The 21,843-nt window shown below is 59.5% G+C and overlaps 1 protein-coding gene across 9 annotated transcripts; it reads right to left on the bottom strand.

The window, feature by feature from the left end:
• Positions 1-225: 225 nt before the first annotated feature.
• Positions 226-19,703, bottom strand: MAGEA4 (MAGE family member A4). 9 transcript variants are annotated; one of them, XM_030934063.1, is made up of 4 exons: positions 11,265-11,298; positions 5,618-5,669; positions 1,878-1,948; positions 226-1,802 (listed from the first exon to the last, which is right to left on the bottom strand). In XM_030934063.1, exon 4 carries the CDS (start codon positions 1,735-1,737, stop codon positions 784-786), a length of 954 nt encoding a protein of 317 aa, XP_030789923.1. In that variant the 5' UTR covers positions 1,738-1,802; positions 1,878-1,948; positions 5,618-5,669; positions 11,265-11,298; the 3' UTR covers positions 226-783. The 9 variants fall into 9 exon arrangements, with proteins under 9 accessions (XP_030789923.1, XP_030789922.1, XP_030789924.1 ...); XM_030934062.1 differs by lacking the exons at positions 5,618-5,669; positions 11,265-11,298 and adding an exon at positions 19,612-19,703; XM_030934064.1 differs by lacking the exon at positions 5,618-5,669 and having other exon boundaries at positions 11,214-11,298.
• Between the last annotated feature and the right edge of the window lie 2,140 nt (positions 19,704-21,843).

Here is a 21,843-nt window from a genome sequence, read left to right as displayed (position 1 = left end):
ACAGGGAATTTACACTTGACCACTCTCACCTGGAGCCCCATACCCACACTCCTCTTTTTCCTCTACATCTTAGAGGACATCTTGCCACCTTAATTATGACTGCAGCTCCTAGACTCTAATACCCTACAGGTAAGTGTGTGTCTGGCTTACCCTAGTATCTCCACTACTAATCCTGGGTCTTCCACAGAGCAGATGCTCAGTGCATAGAGAAAAAATGAGCCAGTGAACAGAGAGATTTATTTATTCAGATTTAATTTTTCTTACATTCACGAAGAAGCCAAGGAAATCCAAGTATGCATATATATTTTTTAAATTTTACAGAGTAGACTGAGTATGTAAAAGGCAGGAATTAAGTATCTTTTAATTTCTTTATCTCACATATCTTACGGTGAATTCACATTTCTAAATACTCCACTGCTGTTATTATGTCCCAATTCACAAAATAGAATGGATTTCCCAATCTGAATACAATCTAAAGACTCTTACACCTAAACTATATAAACAGCAATATATGTGACTACGACTCATAAACTTGGATGCTGAAGTTCATTCAACCATCCATTAAAAGGAACATTTGAACAATTCTAAAAGGAAACAGAGATAAATCTCCAAGTAACCCAATAAAACAGAAACCCACTACTAAGAATGTTGACTACTCTCTTCAAACAGTGAAGAATGGGCCTCAAGCTACAGAACGCAGGGGAAGCTGCTGCACAGAGCCGTCAGATGACTGGCCCAGCCCAGCCCCCACCCCACCCCCCCGGCCCTGGCTGCAACTCATGCTCAGACTCCCTCTTCCTCCTCTCTCAAAGCTGCTTCACGCAGGGATGGGTAGGAAATGCGAACTCTTGCATTGACCCTGACCACATGCTCCAAGACTTTCACATAGCTGGTTTCAGCCAGGGCCCTTGGACCCCAAAGGAACTCGTAGCGTGCAGGATCACTGCCGGGTACCTTCCGGTACTCCAGGTAGTTCTCCTGCACCCACTCTTGGGTGAGCAGTTTCCTGGGCTCCCCATAGACACTGTGCTCCCTCCCATCATACACATCCATCACACTCAGCTCCTCCCAGATTTCCTCCTCAGATGCGGAGTCGCCCTCCATTGCGATAGTGCCCAGGATGATTATCAGGAGGCCTGTCTTAGGAAAGATACGATTACCACCCAGCAGGCCATCGTAGGAGAGGCCCAGGCAGGTGACAAGGGTGTAGGTGTTGCTGGCGGAGTCCACTTCCTTCACATCAATGCCAAAGATCATCTTCAGGGACTCGGAGGCTTTGCCGAAGATCACAGGAAAGCAGTGCTTGTAATTTTTGATGACTCTCTCCAGCATTTCTGCCTTTGTGACCAGCTCCTTGGCTCGATACTTGAGGAGCAGAAAATGAACCAACTCATCCACCTTCTTACTGAGTGCTTCTCGGAACAAGGACTCTGGATCAGGCGAGGTGCTTGGCCCCTCCTCTTCTTGGCTGCTGGAACCCTCATTGGGTTGCCTCCAGCAAGTGAAGTTGGCGGTAGTGGGTAAGGCGGAGGCTCCCTGAGGACTCTGGGGAGGACCTGTTGACCCAGCAGCAGGCACTTCCTCCAGGGTGCCAGGGACCAGAGGAGAGGAGGAGGAGGCAGCAGCCTCCTGCTCCTCAGTAGCAGGAGCCTGGGCACCCACCAGGCCCAGGGCCTCTTCTTGGGCCTCAACGCCTTCCTCAGGCTTGCAGTGCTGACTCTTCTGCTCAAGAGACATGATGATTCTGGTCAGGGCAGCAGGCGGGAGTGCAGGCAAAAGCTGGGCAATGGGGACCCACAGGCCTGGGGAGAGAAGGAGCATGTGAGAGGCCTCAGCTGAGAACCGAATCTTGGAGGCTCTAACAAAGGTTTACTTACAGATCTTCTCCTTGGTGCTCCTCTGTGGCCTCCAGGGAATCCTGTCCTCTGGGTTGGCCTATCCCGAGAACCTAAAGGAGGAAGTGAGAGAGCATCTCAGGATATAGCCAGCCAGTAGAGGTCTATTCTACAGGACTAACAGGGAGGTGAGGCCAGACTCTCTGGAGTTCCACGTGTCCTGTGGCAGGTGGGGCCCTTGGTGTGCATTCAGGGCAAACATTCACTGCTGGTACAGCCTGTGCATCCTCTGCTCTGTGACTTGAAGACACAAGTCTCAGATCAAGCCCTCATTGCCTTGTTCCTGGAGCTCCTAGGAGATGAATCCATGGGCCCTTAGGGTGCAGACTATAAGCACAGTCCCAGTCCCTCAGTGCTATCAAGAGGGCAGGCTGGACTCTGTGAGGTCCCCACTCTCATAGTGGATGGTCCACTCTGTGGTCACTCAGGGCCCTCACATTTCTCCAGGCAGGGCCTGGATCCCGCCCTTTTGCTGGCCTGAGAAATTCAGATCAAGAGCTCACATGCCTGAGAGGAAACAGGACATGAGGGGCCCCACATCTGGCCACATGTGCCTAGGTCCTCTGAAGAACGACAGCAAGAGATGTCGAAATTCATTGGAACCCATGTGTCCTCGGTGAGGAGCCTGCTTGGTCCTCACCTCAACTCCTGGCAGAGCCTGGGACCCTCCCTCTACTGACCTGGGTACAGCCCCCTCAGACCAAGGCCTCCCCCTCCATGACATCAGTGATCCCAGGACAAGAGAGGGACCTCAGCAGACAGCCAAGCCCATGCTCTCTGGGGTGACAACAGGAGCAAGGATGATTTCTGTGGGGTCATCGTCTGCGTTCTGGCCCTGTGGTATCCTCAATCTTCCCTCACATTCCTCACCAGGACTCTTGGCAGATCCTGAGACCACTGTGTCCGTCGACCAGATGGGGGTCCCTGTGTTGACCTGAGTAATCCTCTGAGAACAAGGTCCTAACCTCACTGAGATCTGGAATCCGAAATGAGGAGGCACATCCTGTCACCCCTGTGTGGGGTGCCCACAGCTGACCCCTTTGGTCCTGGGGTGAGGGTTCTGATGGCCTCCTGTGGGTCACTCATGTTTGCTCCCAATGGGGCCTGCCCTTCCTCAACCCCCAACCCCCTGAAATGAGCAGACATTGCCCCTTTACTCCAAGACCTCATCTCCCTGAAGGTTCTCCAACTTCCTGCCTATGGTACAAGTAAGACTGGCACATAAGGCCATCCCTGCTCTGGTCCCCCCTGAGCTAAGAACAGGGGACAGCCAGACTCTGTGGGGTCCCATCTTTCTGAGCCACAGGTATCCTCAGACCATAGCCCTCTCCTCTCTGTGACCTCGAAGGTGCAGGAAACATGAGGTACATGTGGCTACCTTGTTCAGGACCTCCCAGGGCCCAGCTCTCCACTGATCTGGAATGCAAGGCCCCCCGAGTCCTCCCTCGTCTTCCTTTCCTTGACCCTGGAAGGGCTGGAACCCACCCCTCTGCTGACCTGAGTCACCATCCCTTGGATTCCCGAGGCTAAAAGAGGCGGCACCTATTCTCAGACGGGGTGGGGTGGGCTCCCTGCCTTGGGGTGCTGGGTCTCCTGAGGCCTTCCTCATCTCCCAGGAGGGCCAGGGTCCTCCCTCTGCTACCCTGAGGCTCTGGTCATGATACCAAGCCCCTTCCCTCCTTCAGCCCTGGATGTGGATGTCAAGATCCAAGTGCCTGACCATTCCCAAGTCTTCCGTGGGTTGACTGCAGGGGAAAATATGGATTCTGCAAAACGGAATTGGGGATGGGGTTGAGGATCTGGATGGTGGGGGGATGTTGGAATGCGGAAGGGGTGGGAATGTAGAGCCCTCAGTTCCCTCTCAGGGTCCTGATCCTGATGCCAGGCAGAGCCTGGGCCCTGCCTTGGACACACCAAGCTCTGACTCGAGTCCCCCGTGGCTTTAGGGCAGTGGGAGCTGGGACGGCATAGCCTGAGTCTTCCCCCGGGTGGTCCAGGGCTGGCAGCAGGGGCTGAGCTGGATTGTTTGGGGTCCTCTGTCTGGAGTGGGGGCCTCCTCAGTCCTTCATCAGTCTCACCTTGCCTCGTCACAGAGCTTGGGCCTGCTCCCCTCAGCCAATTTCAATTATCCCCTCAGGACCATGCCCTCGATTCTCTCTGACCCCCAAAACATCCCAGCATCAAGTCTGGGGTTTCCCTGGATTGATAGCAGAAGGGGAACTGGATTCTGCCTGGTGAGGTTGGAGGGCAAGGAATGGGAAATGGGGCAGCGAAGTGGTAGCGGATTTGTGGGAATGGGGGTTAGAGTGGGATCTTGGGAGACCTCAGTTCCCTCTCAGGTTTCTGACTTTGATTCCTGGCAGATCCTGGGCCATGCCCTCTCCTAACCAGCCCTGCCCTGATCACACCAACCTCTGACTCCAGAGTCCCCTGTGGCTTAAACAAACGGGTTGCGACAGGGGTGGTGGTGGGGAGCAGCCCAGCCTGAGAAGTCGGCTTCCTGGGTGGTCCAGGGCTGGCAGTAGGGGTGGTGCTGGATTACTTGGGGCCCTCTATCTGGGCGGGGGAGCCTTCTGAGACCTCCCTCAGCCTCTCACCTTGCCTCCTCAGAGCCTGGGCTCACTTCTCATTGCTGATGTCAAGCTCCCCCTAAGGAGAACCTCGCTTCTAACTCCCAATGAGCAAGTCAGTGGTGTCACATTCGGGTACCAGGGACTTTCCTGGATTGACAGCAGGGGCTGAACTGTATTCTGCCAGGGTGGGGGTTCCGGTGGGAGGGGTGTGGGTAGAAAGGCAGAGCGGATGGAGATCTGGGTTGAGGTGTAAGGGTGGTGGATGGGGTGGGAATGGCAATGAAGGGGGGGGTTGGGTCATGGGAGTGGGGATTGCAGTGGACTCTTGGTGGCCCTCAGCCCTCCCTGAGATTCCTGACCTTGATGCCTGGCAGAGCCCAGACGGTGCCCTTTCCTAAGCATCCCTTCCATGGTCACACCACGCTCTGACTCCAGAGTCTCCTGTGGGGACGGGGTGTGGGGACAGGTGGTGGTGGGGTGGGAAGCTGGAAGAGGCGGCCCAGCCTGAGAAGTCAGCCTCCGTGGAGTGGTCCAGGGCTGGGACCCTCTATTAGGGATATGGGTGTCCTGAATCCTCCCTCAGAGTCTGACTGCCTGCTCACAAAGCCTGGGCCCCCTTCCCTCTGACAATCTCAAGCCGCCCCTCAGAACCAGAACCTCGCTTCCCTCTAATACCCAATGCACAAGTCAGTGGCATCACATCCGGCCACCCAGGGGTTGCCTGGATTGAAATCAGGGGTGTAACCAGATTCTGCACGGATGGGGATGAAGGTAGGGGGGCATGAGGCTGGTGGGGGGTGTTGGGGAGCATAGGGGCACAGGTGGGGGATGTGGGTACAGATGGGGTTGGGAGTGCGGATGGGAATGGGAACAGGGCAAGGGATAGGAATGGGGTGGGGGACGCTCCACCCTCTCCTAGGGTCCTGACATTGACGGCTAGCAGAGCCTGCCCCCACCAGTCTTGCACTGATTACACCAAGCTCTGACTGAACAGTCCCCTGCGGCTTAAGCGGCAGTGGGGTGGTGAGCCCCAGACTCAGATGTCCATCCACGAGTGACCCAGGGCTGAAAGCAGGAGTGGTGCTAGATTATTTGGGGTCATCGACCTGCAGTGGGGAGGGTCTCCCGAGTCCTCCCTCGGCTTCTCACCTTGCCACCTCACAGAGCCTGGGCCGGCTTCCCTCTGCCAAGCCCAAGCTGCCTGTCAGACCAAGAAGCTAGCTTCTCTCTAAACCCCAATGCGCAAGTCACTGGCATCGCATCCGGGCACCTGGGGCTTCCCTGGGTTGAAACTGGAAGTGGAAACTGATTCAGCCTGGATGGGGGTAGAGATTTTGGGGTGGGGATATGAGGGCGGTGATTCAGCCTGGATGGGGGTAGAGGTTTTGGGGTGGGGATATGAGGGCGGTGGGAGTTTGGGGAGGATAGGGGTACTGGTGGGGGATGGGGGTGTAGATGGGGTTGGGAGTGTGGATGAAAATGGGAACGGGGTGGGGGATGGGAGTGGGGGACCCTCAGCCCTCTCTTACAGTCCTGAGACTGACGCCTGGCAGAGCCTGCCCTCACCAGTCTTGCACTGATCCCCCCAAGCTCTGACTCGAGAGTCCCCTGTGACTTCAGAGGCAGTGGAGTGCTGGGGGACCCAGACTCAGAAGTCTGCCCAAGGGTGGCCCAGGGCTGGCAGCAGGAATGGTGCAGGATTATTTGGGGTCGTTTATCTGCGGTAGGGGCCTCCTAAGTCCTCCCTCAGGATCTCACCTTCACTCCTCAAAGGGCCTGGCCCGCTTCCCTCTGCCAATCCCAAGCTCCGGGTCAGACAGAGAAGCTTGCTTCTCTCTAACCCCAACGCGCAAGTCATTGGCTCATATCCGGGCACCTGGGGCGTCCTGGGGTTGAAAGCCGAAGCAGAACCCGATTCAGCATGGATGGCAGTGCGAGGGATGAGGATGGTGGAGGGGGCAGGTTTTTTGGGGTGGGAGACGGCGGTATGAGGATGGTGGTGGATTGGGGAGGATGGATAGGGGTGCTACAGAGGAATGGGAGTGTGGATGGGTTTGGGAGTGGGAATGGGAACGGGGTGGGGATGGGAAGGGGGTAGGGGATAGGAATAAGGGTGGGGTAAGCTCAGCCCTCTCTTACGGTCCTGAGGTTGATGCCCAGCAGAGCCTGCCCTCACCAGTCTTGCACTGATCACCCCAAGCTGTGACTCCAGAGTCCCCAGCGACTTCAGAGGCAGTGGGGTGGTGGGTGCCCCAGACTCAGAAGTCTGCCCACGGGTGGCCCAGGGCTGACAGCAGGAGTGGTCCGGGATTATTTGGGGTCGTCTATCTGGGATGGGGGCCTCCGGAGTCCTCCCGCATGGTCACACCTTGACTCCTCACAGGGCCTGGCCCGCTTCCCTCTGTCAATCCCAAGGTGCCGGTGAGACAGAGAAGCTCACTTCTCTTTAACCCCCAATGCACAAGTCAGTGGCATCATGTCCGGGCACCTGGGGCTTTCTTGGGATGGAAGCGGAAGCAGAGCCTGATTCAATCTGGATGGGGGTGGGAGGGGTGAGGTTGATGGAGGGGGCAGGTATTTTTGGGTATGAGATGGCGGTATGAGTGTGTTTGGTGGTTGGGGAGGATAGGGGTGTTGGTGGGGGATGGGGGTGTGAATGGGTTTGGGAATGCGAATGGGGTGGAGGATGGGAATCGGGGTGGGGAAGGAGAATAGGATTGGGGTACATTCAGCCCTCTCTTTTGGTCGTGAGGTTGATGCCTGGCCGACCATGCCCCCCGAGTCTTGCACTGATCACTACATACTCTTGACTCCATAGTCCCCGGAGACTTCAGAGGCAGTCGGGGTGATGGGTGACCCAGACTCAGAAATCCACCATGGGTAACCCAGGGCTGGCACCAGGAGTGGTGCAGGATTATTTCGGGTCGTCTATCTGGGGTGGGGACTCCTGAGTCCTGCCTCAGCGTCTCACCTTCACTCCTCACAGGGCCTGGTCCACTTCCCTCTGCCAAACCCAAGGTGCCCGTCAGAGAAGCTCGCTTCTCTCTAACTCCCAATGTGGAAGTCAGTGGTATCACATCTGGGCACCTAGAACTTCCTTGGGTTGAAAGCGGAAGCGAAGCCTGATTCAGCGTGGATGGGGGTGGGAGGGGAGAGGTTGGTGGAGGGAGCGGGAATTTTTGTGCAGGAGATGGCGGTATGAAGGTGGTGGCGGCGGGTTGGGGAATACACGGGTGCTGGAGGGGATGGGAGTGTGGATGGGTTTGGGAGTGGGAATGGGAATGGAAACGGGGTGGGGGATGGGAATGAGAATGGGGGATGGGTATAGGAGTGGGGTACGCTCACCCCACCCTTAAGGTCCTGAGGTTGATGCCTGGCAGAGACTGCCCTCACCAGTCTTACAGTGATCACCCCAAGCTCTGACTCCAGAGTCCCCTGCGACTTCAGAGGTATTGGGTTGGTGGACGCCCCACACTCAGAAGTCCGCCCACGGGTGGCCCAGGACTGGCAGCAGGGGTGGTCCGGGATTATTTGGGGTCGTCTACCTGGGGTGGGGGCCTCCTGAGTCCTCCCTCAGCGTCTCACCTTGACTCCTCACAGGGCCTGGCCCGTTTCCCTCCGGCAATCCCAAACTGCCGGTCACACAGAGAAGCTCGCTTCTCTCTAACCCGCAGTGCGCAAGTCAGTGGCCTCACATCCGGGCACCTGGGGCTTTCTTGGGTTGAAAGCGGAAGCGGAACCCGATTCAACGTGGATGGGGGAAGGAGGGGTGACGGTGGGGGAGGGAGGGGTGACGTTGGTGGAGGGGGCGGGAATTTTTGTGCGGGAGATGGCGGTATGAAAGTGGTGGGGGGTTGGGGAATATACGGGTGCTGGTGGAGGATGGGAGTGCGGATGTGTTTGGGAGTGCGAATGGGAATGGAAACGGGGTGGGGGATGGGAATGAGAATGGGGGATGGGAATAGAAGTGGGATACGCTCACCCCACCCTTAAGGTCCTGAGGTTGATGCCCGGCAGAGACTGCCCTCACCAGTCTTGCACTGATCACCCCAAGCTCTGACTCCAGAATCCCCTGCGACTTCAGAAGCACTGGGGTGGTGGGTGCCCCACACTCAGAAGTCCGCCCACGGGTGGCCCAGGACTGGCAGCAGGGGTGGTCCGGGGTTATTTGGGGTCGTCTACCTGGGGTGGGGGCCTCCTGAGTCCTCCCTCAGCGTCTCACCTTGACTCCTCACAGGGCCTGGCCCGTTTCCCTCCGGCAATCCCAAGCTGCCGGTCACACAGAGAAGCTCGCTTCTCTCTAACCCGCAGTGCGCAAGTCAGTGGCCTCACATCCGGGCACCTGGGGCTTTCTTGGGTTGAAAGCGGAAGCGGAACCCGATTCAACGTGGATGGGGGAAGGAGGGGTGACGGTGGGGGAGGGAGGGGTGACGTTGGTGGAGGGGGCGGGAATTTTTGTGCGGGAGATGGCGGTATGAAAGTGGTGGGGGGTTGGGGAATATACGGGTGCTGGTGGGGGATGGGAGTGCGGATGTGTTTGGGAGTACGAATGGAAATGGAAACGGGGTGGGGGATGGGAATGAGAATGGGGGATGGGAAAAGAAGTGGGGTACGCTCACCCCACCCTTAAGGTCCTGAGGTTGATGCCCGGCAGAGACTGCCCTCACCAGTCTTGCACTGATCACCCCAAGCTCTGACTCCAGAATCCCCTGCGACTTCAGAAGCACTGGGGTGGTGGGTGCCCCACACTCAGAAGTCCGCCCACGGGTGGCCCAGGACTGGCAGCAGGGGTGGTCCGGGATTATTTGGGGTCGTCTACCTGGGGTGGGGGCCTCCTGAGTCCTCCCTCAGCGTCTCACCTTGACTCCTCACAGGGCCTGGCCCGTTTCCCTCCGGCAATCCCAAGCTGCCGGTCACACAGAGAAGCTCGCTTCTCTCTAACCCGCAGTGCGCAAGTCAGTGGCCTCACATCCGGGCACCTGGGGCTTTCTTGGGTTGAAAGCGGAAGCGGAACCCGATTCAACGTGGATGGGGGAAGGAGGGGTGACGGTGGGGGAGGGAGGGGTGACGTTGGTGGAGGGGGCGGGAATTTTTGTGCGGGAGATGGCGGTATGAAAGTGGTGGGGGGTTGGGGAATATACGGGTGCTGGTGGGGGATGGGAGTGCGGACGTGTTTGGGAGTGCGGATGGGAATGAGAATGGGGGATGGGAATAGAAGTGAGGTATGCTCACCCCACTCTTAAGGTCCTGAGGTTGATGCCCGGCAGAGACTGCCCTCACCAGTCTTGCACTGATCACCCCAAGCTCTGACTCCAGAATCCCCTGCGACTTCAGAAGCACTGGGGTGCTGGGTGCCCCACACTCAGAAGTCCGCCCACGGGTGGCCCAGGACTGGCAGCAGGGGTGGTCCGGGGTTATTTGGGGTCGTCTACCTGGGGTGGGGGCCTCCTGAGTCCTCCCTCAGCGTCTCACCCTTGACTCCTCACAGGGCCTGGCCCGTTTCCCTCCGGCAATCCCAAGCTGCCGGTCACACAGAGAAGCTCGCTTCTCTCTAACCCGCAGTGCGCAAGTCAGTGGCCTCACATCCGGGCACCTGGGGCTTTCTTGGGTTGAAAGCGGAAGCGGAACCCGATTCAACGTGGATGGGGGAAGGAGGGGTGACGGTGGGGGAGGGAGGGGTGACGTTGGTGGAGGGGGCGGGAATTTTTGTGCGGGAGATGGCGGTATGAAAGTGGTGGGGGGTTGGGGAATATACGGGTGCTGGTGGGGGATGAGTGCGGATGTGTTTGGGAGTGTGAATGGGAATGCAAACGGGGTGGGGGATGGGAATGAGAATGGGGGATGGGAAAAGAAGTGGGGTACGCTCACCCCACCCTTAAGGTCCTGAGGTTGATGCCCGGCAGAGACTGCCCTCACCAGTCTTGCACTGATCACCCCAAGCTCTGACTCCAGAATCCCCTGCGACTTCAGAAGCACTGGGGTGGTGGGTGCCCCACACTCAGAAGTCCGCCCACGGGTGGCCCAGAACTGGCAGCAGGGGTGGTCCGGGGTTATTTGGGGTCGTCTACCTGGGGTGGGGGCCTCCTGAGTCCTCCCTCAGCGTCTCACCTTGACTCCTCACAGGGCCTGGCCCGTTTCCCTCCGGCAATCCCAAACTGCCGGTCACACAGAGAAGCTCGCTTCTCTCTAACCCGCAGTGCCCAAGTCAGTGGCCTCACATCCGGGCACCTGGGGCTTTCTTGAGTTGAAAGCGGAAGCGGAACCCGATTCAACGTGGATGGGGGAAGGAGGGGTGACGGTGGGGGAGGGAGGGGTGACGTTGGTGGAGGGGGCGGGAATTTTTGTGCGGGAGATGGCGGTATGAAAGTGGTGGGGGGTTGGGGAATATACGGGTGCTGGTGGGGGATGGGAGTGCGGATGTGTTTGGGAGTGCGAATGGGAATGGAAACGGGGTGGGGGATGGGAATGAGAATGGGGGATGGGAATAGAAGTGGGGTACGCTCACCCCACCCTTAAGGTCCTGAGGTTGATGCCCGGCAGAGACTGCCCTCACCAGTCTTGCACTGATCACCCCAAGCTCTGACTCCAGAATCCCCTGCGACTTCAGAAGCACTGGGGTGGTGGGTGCCCCACACTCAGAAGTCCGCCCACGGGTGGCCCAGGACTGGCAGCAGGGGTGGTCCGGGATTATTTGGGGTCGTCTACCTGGGGTGGGGGCCTCCTGAGTCCTCCCTCAGCGTCTCACCTTGACTCCTCACAGGGCCTGGCCCGTTTCCCTCCGGCAATCCCAAGCTGCGGGTCACACAGAGAAGCTCGCTTCTCTCTAACCCGCAGTGCGCAAGTCAGTGGCCTCACATCCGGGCACCTGGGGCTTTCTTGGGTTGAAAGCGGAAGCGGAACCCGATTCAACGTGGATGGGGGAAGGAGGGGTGACGGTGGGGGAAGGAGGGGTGACGGTGGGGGAAGGAGGGGTGACGGTGGGGGAGGGAGGGGTGACGTTGGTGGAGGGGGCGGGAATTTTTGTGCGGGAGATGGCGGTATGAAAGTGGTGGGGGGTTGGGGAATATACGGGTGCTGGTGGGGGATGGGAGTGCGGATGTGTTTGGGAGTGCGGATGGGAATGAGAATGGGGGTTGGGAATAGAAGTGGGGTACGCTCACCCCACTCTTAAGGTCCTGAGGTTGATGCCCGGCAGAGACTGCCCTCACCAGTCTTGCACTGATCACCCCAAGCTCTGACTCCAGAATCCCCTGCGACTTCAGAAGCACTGGGGTGCTGGGTGCCCCACACTCAGAAGTCCGCCCACGGGTGGCCCAGGACTGGCAGCAGGGGTGGTCCGGGGTTATTTGGGGTCGTCTACCTGGGGTGGGGGCCTCCTGAGTCCTCCCTCAGCGTCTCACCTTGACTCCTCACAGGGCCTGGCCCGTTTCCCTCCGGCAATCCCAAGCTGCCGGTCACACAGAGAAGCTCGCTTCTCTTTAACCCGCAGTGCGCAAGTCAGTGGCCTCACATCCGGGCACCTGGGGCTTTCTTGGGTTGAAAGCGGAAGCGGAACCCGATTCAACGTGGATGGGGGAAGGAGGGGTGACGGTGGGGGAGGGAGGGGTGACGTTGGTGGAGGGGGCGGGAATTTTTGTGCGGGAGATGGCGGTATGAAAGTGGTGGGGGGTTGGGGAATATACGGGTGCTGGTGGGGGATGGGAGTGCGGATGTGTTTGGGAGTGCGAATGGGAATGGAAACGGGGTGGGGGATGGGAATGAGAATGGGGGATGGGAAAAGAAGTGGGGTACGCTCACCCCACCCTTAAGGTCCTGATTTTGATGCCCGGCAGAGACTGCCCTCACCAGTCTTGCACTGATCACCCCAAGCTCTGACTCCAGAATCCCCTGCGACTTCAGAAGCACTGGGGTGGTGGGTGCCCCACACTCAGAAGTCCGCCCACGGGTGGCCCAGGACTGGCAGCAGGGGTGGTCCGGGATTATTTGGGGTCGTCTACCTGGGGTGGGGGCCTCCTGAGTCCTCCCTCAGCGTCTCACCTTGACTCCACACAGGGCCTGGCCCGTTTCCCTCCAGCAATCCCAAACTGCCGGTCACACAGAGAAGCTCGCTTCTCTCTACCCCGCAGTGGGCAAGTCAGTGGCCTCACATCCGGGCACCTGGGGCTTTCTTGGGTTGAAAGCGGAAGCGGAACCCGATTCAACCTGGATGGGGGAGGGAGGGGTGACGGTGGGGGGAGGGAGGGGTGACGGTGGGGGGAGGGAGGGGTGACGGTGGGGGGAGGGAGGGGTGACGGGGGGGGGGAGGGAGGGGTGACGGTGGGGGGAGGGAGGGGTGACGGTGGTGGGAATTTTTGTGCGGGAGATGACGGTATGAAAGTGGTGGGTGGTTGGGGAATATACGGGTGCTGGTGGGGGATGGGAGTGTGGATGTGTTTGGGAGTGCGAATGGGAATGGAAACGGGGTGGGGGATGGGAATGAGAATGGGGGATGGGAATAGGACTGGGGTACGCTCACCCCCCCCTTAAGGTTCTGCGGTTGATGCCCGGCAGAGACTGCCCTCACCAGTCTTGCACTGATCACCCCAAGCTCTGACTCCAGAGTCCCCTGCGACTTCAGAGATATTGGGTTGGTGGACGCCCCACACTCAGAAGTCCGCCCACGGGTGGCCCAGTACTGGCAGCAGGGGTGGTCTGGGATTATTTGGGGTCATCTACCTGGGGTGGGGGCCTCCTGAGTCCTCCCTCAGCGTCTCACCTTGACTCCTCACAGGGCCTGGCCCGTTTCCCTCCGGCAATCCCAAGGTGCCGGTGAGACAGAGAAGCTCACTTCTCTTTAACCCCCAATGCACAAGTCAGTGGCATCATGTCCGGGCACCTGGGGCTTTCTTGGGATGGAAGCGGAAGCAGAGCCTGATTCAATCTGGATGGGGGTGGGAGGGGTGAGGTTGATGGAGGGGGCAGGTATTTTTGGGTATGAGATGGCGGTATGAGTGTGTTTGGTGGTTGGGGAGGATAGGGGTGTTGGTGGGGGATGGGGGTGTGAATGGGTTTGGGAATGCGAATGGGGTGGAGGATGGGAATCGGGGTGGGGAAGGAGAATAGGATTGGGGTACATTCAGCCCTCTCTTTTGGTCGTGAGGTTGATGCCTGGCCGACCATGCCCCCCGAGTCTTGCACTGATCACTACATACTCTTGACTCCATAGTCCCCGGAGACTTCAGAGGCAGTCGGGGTGATGGGTGACCCAGACTCAGAAATCCACCATGGGTAACCCAGGGCTGGCACCAGGAGTGGTGCAGGATTATTTCGGGTCGTCTATCTGGGGTGGGGACTCCTGAGTCCTGCCTCAGCGTCTCACCTTCACTCCTCACAGGGCCTGGTCCACTTCCCTCTGCCAAACCCAAGGTGCCCGTCAGAGAAGCTCGCTTCTCTCTAACTCCCAATGTGGAAGTCAGTGGTATCACATCTGGGCACCTAGAACTTCCTTGGGTTGAAAGCGGAAGCGAAGCCTGATTCAGCGTGGATGGGGGTGGGAGGGGAGAGGTTGGTGGAGGGAGCGGGAATTTTTGTGCAGGAGATGGCGGTATGAAGGTGGTGGCGGCGGGTTGGGGAATACACGGGTGCTGGAGGGGATGGGAGTGTGGATGGGTTTGGGAGTGGGAATGGGAATGGAAACGGGGTGGGGGATGGGAATGAGAATGGGGGATGGGTATAGGAGTGGGGTACGCTCACCCCACCCTTAAGGTCCTGAGGTTGATGCCTGGCAGAGACTGCCCTCACCAGTCTTACAGTGATCACCCCAAGCTCTGACTCCAGAGTCCCCTGCGACTTCAGAGGTATTGGGTTGGTGGACGCCCCACACTCAGAAGTCCGCCCACGGGTGGCCCAGGACTGGCAGCAGGGGTGGTCCGGGATTATTTGGGGTCGTCTACCTGGGGTGGGGGCCTCCTGAGTCCTCCCTCAGCGTCTCACCTTGACTCCTCACAGGGCCTGGCCCGTTTCCCTCCGGCAATCCCAAACTGCCGGTCACACAGAGAAGCTCGCTTCTCTCTAACCCGCAGTGCGCAAGTCAGTGGCCTCACATCCGGGCACCTGGGGCTTTCTTGGGTTGAAAGCGGAAGCGGAACCCGATTCAACGTGGATGGGGGAAGGAGGGGTGACGGTGGGGGAGGGAGGGGTGACGTTGGTGGAGGGGGCGGGAATTTTTGTGCGGGAGATGGCGGTATGAAAGTGGTGGGGGGTTGGGGAATATACGGGTGCTGGTGGAGGATGGGAGTGCGGATGTGTTTGGGAGTGCGAATGGGAATGGAAACGGGGTGGGGGATGGGAATGAGAATGGGGGATGGGAATAGAAGTGGGATACGCTCACCCCACCCTTAAGGTCCTGAGGTTGATGCCCGGCAGAGACTGCCCTCACCAGTCTTGCACTGATCACCCCAAGCTCTGACTCCAGAATCCCCTGCGACTTCAGAAGCACTGGGGTGGTGGGTGCCCCACACTCAGAAGTCCGCCCACGGGTGGCCCAGGACTGGCAGCAGGGGTGGTCCGGGGTTATTTGGGGTCGTCTACCTGGGGTGGGGGCCTCCTGAGTCCTCCCTCAGCGTCTCACCTTGACTCCTCACAGGGCCTGGCCCGTTTCCCTCCGGCAATCCCAAGCTGCCGGTCACACAGAGAAGCTCGCTTCTCTCTAACCCGCAGTGCGCAAGTCAGTGGCCTCACATCCGGGCACCTGGGGCTTTCTTGGGTTGAAAGCGGAAGCGGAACCCGATTCAACGTGGATGGGGGAAGGAGGGGTGACGGTGGGGGAGGGAGGGGTGACGTTGGTGGAGGGGGCGGGAATTTTTGTGCGGGAGATGGCGGTATGAAAGTGGTGGGGGGTTGGGGAATATACGGGTGCTGGTGGGGGATGGGAGTGCGGATGTGTTTGGGAGTACGAATGGAAATGGAAACGGGGTGGGGGATGGGAATGAGAATGGGGGATGGGAAAAGAAGTGGGGTACGCTCACCCCACCCTTAAGGTCCTGAGGTTGATGCCCGGCAGAGACTGCCCTCACCAGTCTTGCACTGATCACCCCAAGCTCTGACTCCAGAATCCCCTGCGACTTCAGAAGCACTGGGGTGGTGGGTGCCCCACACTCAGAAGTCCGCCCACGGGTGGCCCAGGACTGGCAGCAGGGGTGGTCCGGGATTATTTGGGGTCGTCTACCTGGGGTGGGGGCCTCCTGAGTCCTCCCTCAGCGTCTCACCTTGACTCCTCACAGGGCCTGGCCCGTTTCCCTCCGGCAATCCCAAGCTGCCGGTCACACAGAGAAGCTCGCTTCTCTCTAACCCGCAGTGCGCAAGTCAGTGGCCTCACATCCGGGCACCTGGGGCTTTCTTGGGTTGAAAGCGGAAGCGGAACCCGATTCAACGTGGATGGGGGAAGGAGGGGTGACGGTGGGGGAGGGAGGGGTGACGTTGGTGGAGGGGGCGGGAATTTTTGTGCGGGAGATGGCGGTATGAAAGTGGTGGGGGGTTGGGGAATATACGGGTGCTGGTGGGGGATGGGAGTGCGGACGTGTTTGGGAGTGCGGATGGGAATGAGAATGGGGGATGGGAATAGAAGTGAGGTATGCTCACCCCACTCTTAAGGTCCTGAGGTTGATGCCCGGCAGAGACTGCCCTCACCAGTCTTGCACTGATCACCCCAAGCTCTGACTCCAGAATCCCCTGCGACTTCAGAAGCACTGGGGTGCTGGGTGCCCCACACTCAGAAGTCCGCCCACGGGTGGCCCAGGACTGGCAGCAGGGGTGGTCCGGGGTTATTTGGGGTCGTCTACCTGGGGTGGGGGCCTCCTGAGTCCTCCCTCAGCGTCTCACCTTGACTCCTCACAGGGCCTGGCCCGTTTCCCTCCGGCAATCCCAAGCTGCCGGTCACACAGAGAAGCTCGCTTCTCTCTAACCCGCAGTGCGCAAGTCAGTGGCCTCACATCCGGGCACCTGGGGCTTTCTTGGGTTGAAAGCGGAAGCGGAACCCGATTCAACGTGGATGGGGGAAGGAGGGGTGACGGTGGGGGAGGGAGGGGTGACGTTGGTGGAGGGGGCGGGAATTTTTGTGCGGGAGATGGCGGTATGAAAGTGGTGGGGGGTTGGGGAATATACGGGTGCTGGTGGGGGATGAGTGCGGATGTGTTTGGGAGTGTGAATGGGAATGCAAACGGGGTGGGGGATGGGAATGAGAATGGGGGATGGGAAAAGAAGTGGGGTACGCTCACCCCACCCTTAAGGTCCTGAGGTTGATGCCCGGCAGAGACTGCCCTCACCAGTCTTGCACTGATCACCCCAAGCTCTGACTCCAGAATCCCCTGCGACTTCAGAAGCACTGGGGTGGTGGGTGCCCCACACTCAGAAGTCCGCCCACGGGTGGCCCAGAACTGGCAGCAGGGGTGGTCCGGGGTTATTTGGGGTCGTCTACCTGGGGTGGGGGCCTCCTGAGTCCTCCCTCAGCGTCTCACCTTGACTCCTCACAGGGCCTGGCCCGTTTCCCTCCGGCAATCCCAAACTGCCGGTCACACAGAGAAGCTCGCTTCTCTCTAACCCGCAGTGCCCAAGTCAGTGGCCTCACATCCGGGCACCTGGGGCTTTCTTGAGTTGAAAGCGGAAGCGGAACCCGATTCAACGTGGATGGGGGAAGGAGGGGTGACGGTGGGGGAGGGAGGGGTGACGTTGGTGGAGGGGGGCGGGAATTTTTGTGCGGGAGATGGCGGTATGAAAGTGGTGGGGGGTTGGGGAATATACGGGTGCTGGTGGGGGATGGGAGTGCGGATGTGTTTGGGAGTGCGAATGGGAATGGAAACGGGGTGGGGGATGGGAATGAGAATGGGGGATGGGAATAGAAGTGGGGTACGCTCACCCCACCCTTAAGGTCCTGAGGTTGATGCCCGGCAGAGACTGCCCTCACCAGTCTTGCACTGATCACCCCAAGCTCTGACTCCAGAATCCCCTGCGACTTCAGAAGCACTGGGGTGGTGGGTGCCCCACACTCAGAAGTCCGCCCACGGGTGGCCCAGGACTGGCAGCAGGGGTGGTCCGGGATTATTTGGGGTCGTCTACCTGGGGTGGGGGCCTCCTGAGTCCTCCCTCAGCGTCTCACCTTGACTCCTCACAGGGCCTGGCCCGTTTCCCTCCGGCAATCCCAAGCTGCGGGTCACACAGAGAAGCTCGCTTCTCTCTAACCCGCAGTGCGCAAGTCAGTGGCCTCACATCCGGGCACCTGGGGCTTTCTTGGGTTGAAAGCGGAAGCGGAACCCGATTCAACGTGGATGGGGGAAGGAGGGGTGACGGTGGGGGAAGGAGGGGTGACGGTGGGGGAAGGAGGGGTGACGGTGGGGGAGGGAGGGGTGACGTTGGTGGAGGGGGCGGGAATTTTTGTGCGGGAGATGGCGGTATGAAAGTGGTGGGGGGTTGGGGAATATACGGGTGCTGGTGGGGGATGGGAGTGCGGATGTGTTTGGGAGTGCGGATGGGAATGAGAATGGGGGTTGGGAATAGAAGTGGGGTACGCTCACCCCACTCTTAAGGTCCTGAGGTTGATGCCCGGCAGAGACTGCCCTCACCAGTCTTGCACTGATCACCCCAAGCTCTGACTCCAGAATCCCCTGCGACTTCAGAAGCACTGGGGTGCTGGGTGCCCCACACTCAGAAGTCCGCCCACGGGTGGCCCAGGACTGGCAGCAGGGGTGGTCCGGGGTTATTTGGGGTCGTCTACCTGGGGTGGGGGCCTCCTGAGTCCTCCCTCAGCGTCTCACCTTGACTCCTCACAGGGCCTGGCCCGTTTCCCTCCGGCAATCCCAAGCTGCCGGTCACACAGAGAAGCTCGCTTCTCTTTAACCCGCAGTGCGCAAGTCAGTGGCCTCACATCCGGGCACCTGGGGCTTTCTTGGGTTGAAAGCGGAAGCGGAACCCGATTCAACGTGGATGGGGGAAGGAGGGGTGACGGTGGGGGAGGGAGGGGTGACGTTGGTGGAGGGGGCGGGAATTTTTGTGCGGGAGATGGCGGTATGAAAGTGGTGGGGGGTTGGGGAATATACGGGTGCTGGTGGGGGATGGGAGTGCGGATGTGTTTGGGAGTGCGAATGGGAATGGAAACGGGGTGGGGGATGGGAATGAGAATGGGGGATGGGAAAAGAAGTGGGGTACGCTCACCCCACCCTTAAGGTCCTGATTTTGATGCCCGGCAGAGACTGCCCTCACCAGTCTTGCACTGATCACCCCAAGCTCTGACTCCAGAATCCCCTGCGACTTCAGAAGCACTGGGGTGGTGGGTGCCCCACACTCAGAAGTCCGCCCACGGGTGGCCCAGGACTGGCAGCAGGGGTGGTCCGGGATTATTTGGGGTCGTCTACCTGGGGTGGGGGCCTCCTGAGTCCTCCCTCAGCGTCTCACCTTGACTCCACACAGGGCCTGGCCCGTTTCCCTCCAGCAATCCCAAACTGCCGGTCACACAGAGAAGCTCGCTTCTCTCTACCCCGCAGTGGGCAAGTCAGTGGCCTCACATCCGGGCACCTGGGGCTTTCTTGGGTTGAAAGCGGAAGCGGAACCCGATTCAACCTGGATGGGGGAGGGAGGGGGGACGGGGGGGGGAGGGAGGGGTGACGGTGGGGGGAGGGAGGGGGTGACGGTGGGGGGAGGGAGGGGTGACGGTGGGGGGAGGGAGGGGTGACGGTGGGGGGAGGGAGGGGTGACGGTGGTGGGAATTTTTGTGCGGGAGATGACGGTATGAAAGTGGTGGGTGGTTGGGGAATATACGGGTGCTGGTGGGGGATGGGAGTGTGGATGTGTTTGGGAGTGCGAATGGGAATGGAAACGGGGGTGGGGGATGGGAATGAGAATGGGGGATGGGAATAGGACTGGGGTACGCTCACCCCCCCCTTAAGGTTCTGCGGTTGATGCCCGGCAGAGACTGCCCTCACCAGTCTTGCACTGATCACCCCAAGCTCTGACTCCAGAGTCCCCTGCGACTTCAGAGATATTGGGTTGGTGGACGCCCCACACTCAGAAGTCCGCCCACGGGTGGCCCAGTACTGGCAGCAGGGGTGGTCTGGGATTATTTGGGGTCATCTACCTGGGGTGGGGGCCTCCTGAGTCCTCCCTCAGCGTCTCACCTTGACTCCTCACAGGGCCTGGCCCGTTTCCCTCCGGCAATCCCAAGCTGCCGGTCACACAGAGAAGCTCGCTTCTCTCTACCGCGCAGTGGGCAAGTCAGTGGCCTCACATCCGGGCACCTGGGGCTTTCTTTGGTTGAAAGCGGAAGCGGAACCCGATTCAACGTGGATGGGGGAAGGAAGGGTGACTTTGGTGGAGGGGGAAGGAGGGGTGACGTTGGTGGAGGGGGAGGGAGGGGTGACGTTGGTGGATGGGGCGGGAATTTTTGCGCGGGAGATTGTGGTATGAAAGTGGTGGGGGTTGGGGAATATACGGGTGCTGGTGGGGGATGGGAGTGTGGATGTGTTTGGGAGTGCGAATGGGAATGGAAACGGGGTGGGGGATGGGAATGAGAATGGGGGATGGGAATTGGATTGGGTACGCTCACCCCTCCCTTATGTTCCTGAGATTGATGCCTGGCAGAGACTGCCCTCACCAGTCTTGCACTGATCACCCCACGTTCTGTCTCCAGATCCCCTGTGACTTCAGAGGCAGTGGGGTGGTGGGCGCTCCAGACTGAGAAGTCTGGCCACGGGTGGCCCAGGGCTGGCAGCAGGAGTGGTGTGGGATTATTTGGGGTGGTCTATCTGGGGTGGGGACTCCTGAGTCCTCCCTCAGCCTCTCACCTTAACTCCTCACAGGGCCTGCCCTGTTTCCCTCCGGCAATCCCAAGCCACCGGTCACACAGAGAAGCTCGCTTCTCTCTACCCCGCAGTGTGCAAGTCAGTGGCCTCACATCCGGGCACCTGGGGCTTTCTTGGGTTGAAAGCGGAAGCGGAACCCGATTCAACGTGGATGGGGGAAGGAAGGGTGACGTTGGTGGAGGGGGAAGGAGGGGTGACGTTGGTGGAGGGGGAGGGAGGGGTGACGTTGGTGGATGGGGCGGGAATTTTTGTGCGGGAGATGGCGGTATGAAAGTGGTGGGGGGTTGGGGAATATACGGGTGCTGGTGGGGGATGGGAGTGCGGATGTGTTTGGGAGTGGGAATGGGAATGGAAACGGGGTGGGGGATGGGAATGAGAATGGGGGATGGGAATTGGATTGGGTACGCTCACCCCTCCCTTATGTTCCTGAGATTGATGCCTGGCAGAGACTGCCCTCACCAGTCTTGCACTGATCACCCCACGTTCTGTCTCCAGATCCCCTGTGACTTCAGAGGCAGTGGGGTGGTGGGCGCTCCAGACTGAGAAGTCTGGCCACGGGTGGCCCAGGGCTGGCAGCAGGAGTGGTGTGGGATTATTTGGGGTGGTCTATCTGGGGTGGGGACTCCTGAGTCCTCCCTCAGCCTCTCACCTTGACTCCTCACAGGGCCTGGCCCGTTACCCTCCGCCAAGCCCAAGGTGCCGGTCAGACAGAGAAGCTCGTTTCTCTCTTACCCCCAATGCGCAAGTCAGTGGCATCACATCCGGGCACCTGGGGCTTTCCTGGGTTGAAAGCGGTGGCAGAACCGGGGATTCTGCCCGGATGGGGATCCGGATGTTGGATGGTGGGGGTGCGGGTGTGGGGGTAGGGGATGGGCGTGGGGGTTTGAATCGGGGTTGGGGGTAGAGGGGTGCTGGTAGGGAATGGGGGTGTGGATTGGGTTAGGAGTGTGGATGGGAATGAGGTGGGGGATAGGAATGGGCCTAGGGGACCCTCAGCTCTCTCTTAGGGTCCTGACTTTGATGCCTGGCACAGCCTGCCCTCACCTTGCCTCCTCACAGATCCTGCACCTGCTTACTTCCGTGAACCTCAAGCTGCTGGTCAGACTGACCACCTCGCGTCTCTCTGATCCCCAATGCGCAAGTCAGTGATGTCACATCGGGGCCACCTGGATTGACAGTAGGGGCAGAACCTGATTCCGCCAGGGTGGGAGTTGGGTTGGGGGAGGAGGCGAGAGGTCCCGGAGGTAGGGGTTGATGTAGGCGTGCCCCTCAGTCCTCCCTCAGAATTCTGACTTTGATTCCTTGCATAGCCTGGACCCCTGTTCTCTGCGGATGGTATCTGCTCCCCTCAGACCAAGGTTCTGATTCCAAGTCCCCTGAGGTCACAGTGGGAGTAGAGGTGCCCTTGGGCGACAAGGCCGCTGGGATCTTCCAGGGCTGACAGGAGGGACTAAGTTGGATTCTGTGGCTCCTCTTTGTGCGGGAGCGGACCCTCAGTCTTCACTCAGGAGGGTCCTCCTCCTGGGTCCTGGCTCTTTGTTTAAGTGA

This window comes from Rhinopithecus roxellana, chromosome 7, assembly GCF_007565055.1.
Source record: "Rhinopithecus roxellana isolate Shanxi Qingling chromosome 7, ASM756505v1, whole genome shotgun sequence".
NCBI classification, from domain to species: domain Eukaryota; kingdom Metazoa; phylum Chordata; class Mammalia; order Primates; family Cercopithecidae; genus Rhinopithecus; species Rhinopithecus roxellana.
This window is presented reverse-complemented; position numbering and strand designations above follow the sequence as displayed.

Bases quoted from the DNA above. Each gene is read 5' to 3' on its own strand.
- MAGEA4 (XM_030934060.1), bottom strand. From the start codon at position 1,821: ATGCTCCTTCTCTCCCCAGGCCTGTGGGTCCCCATTGCCCAGCTTTTG.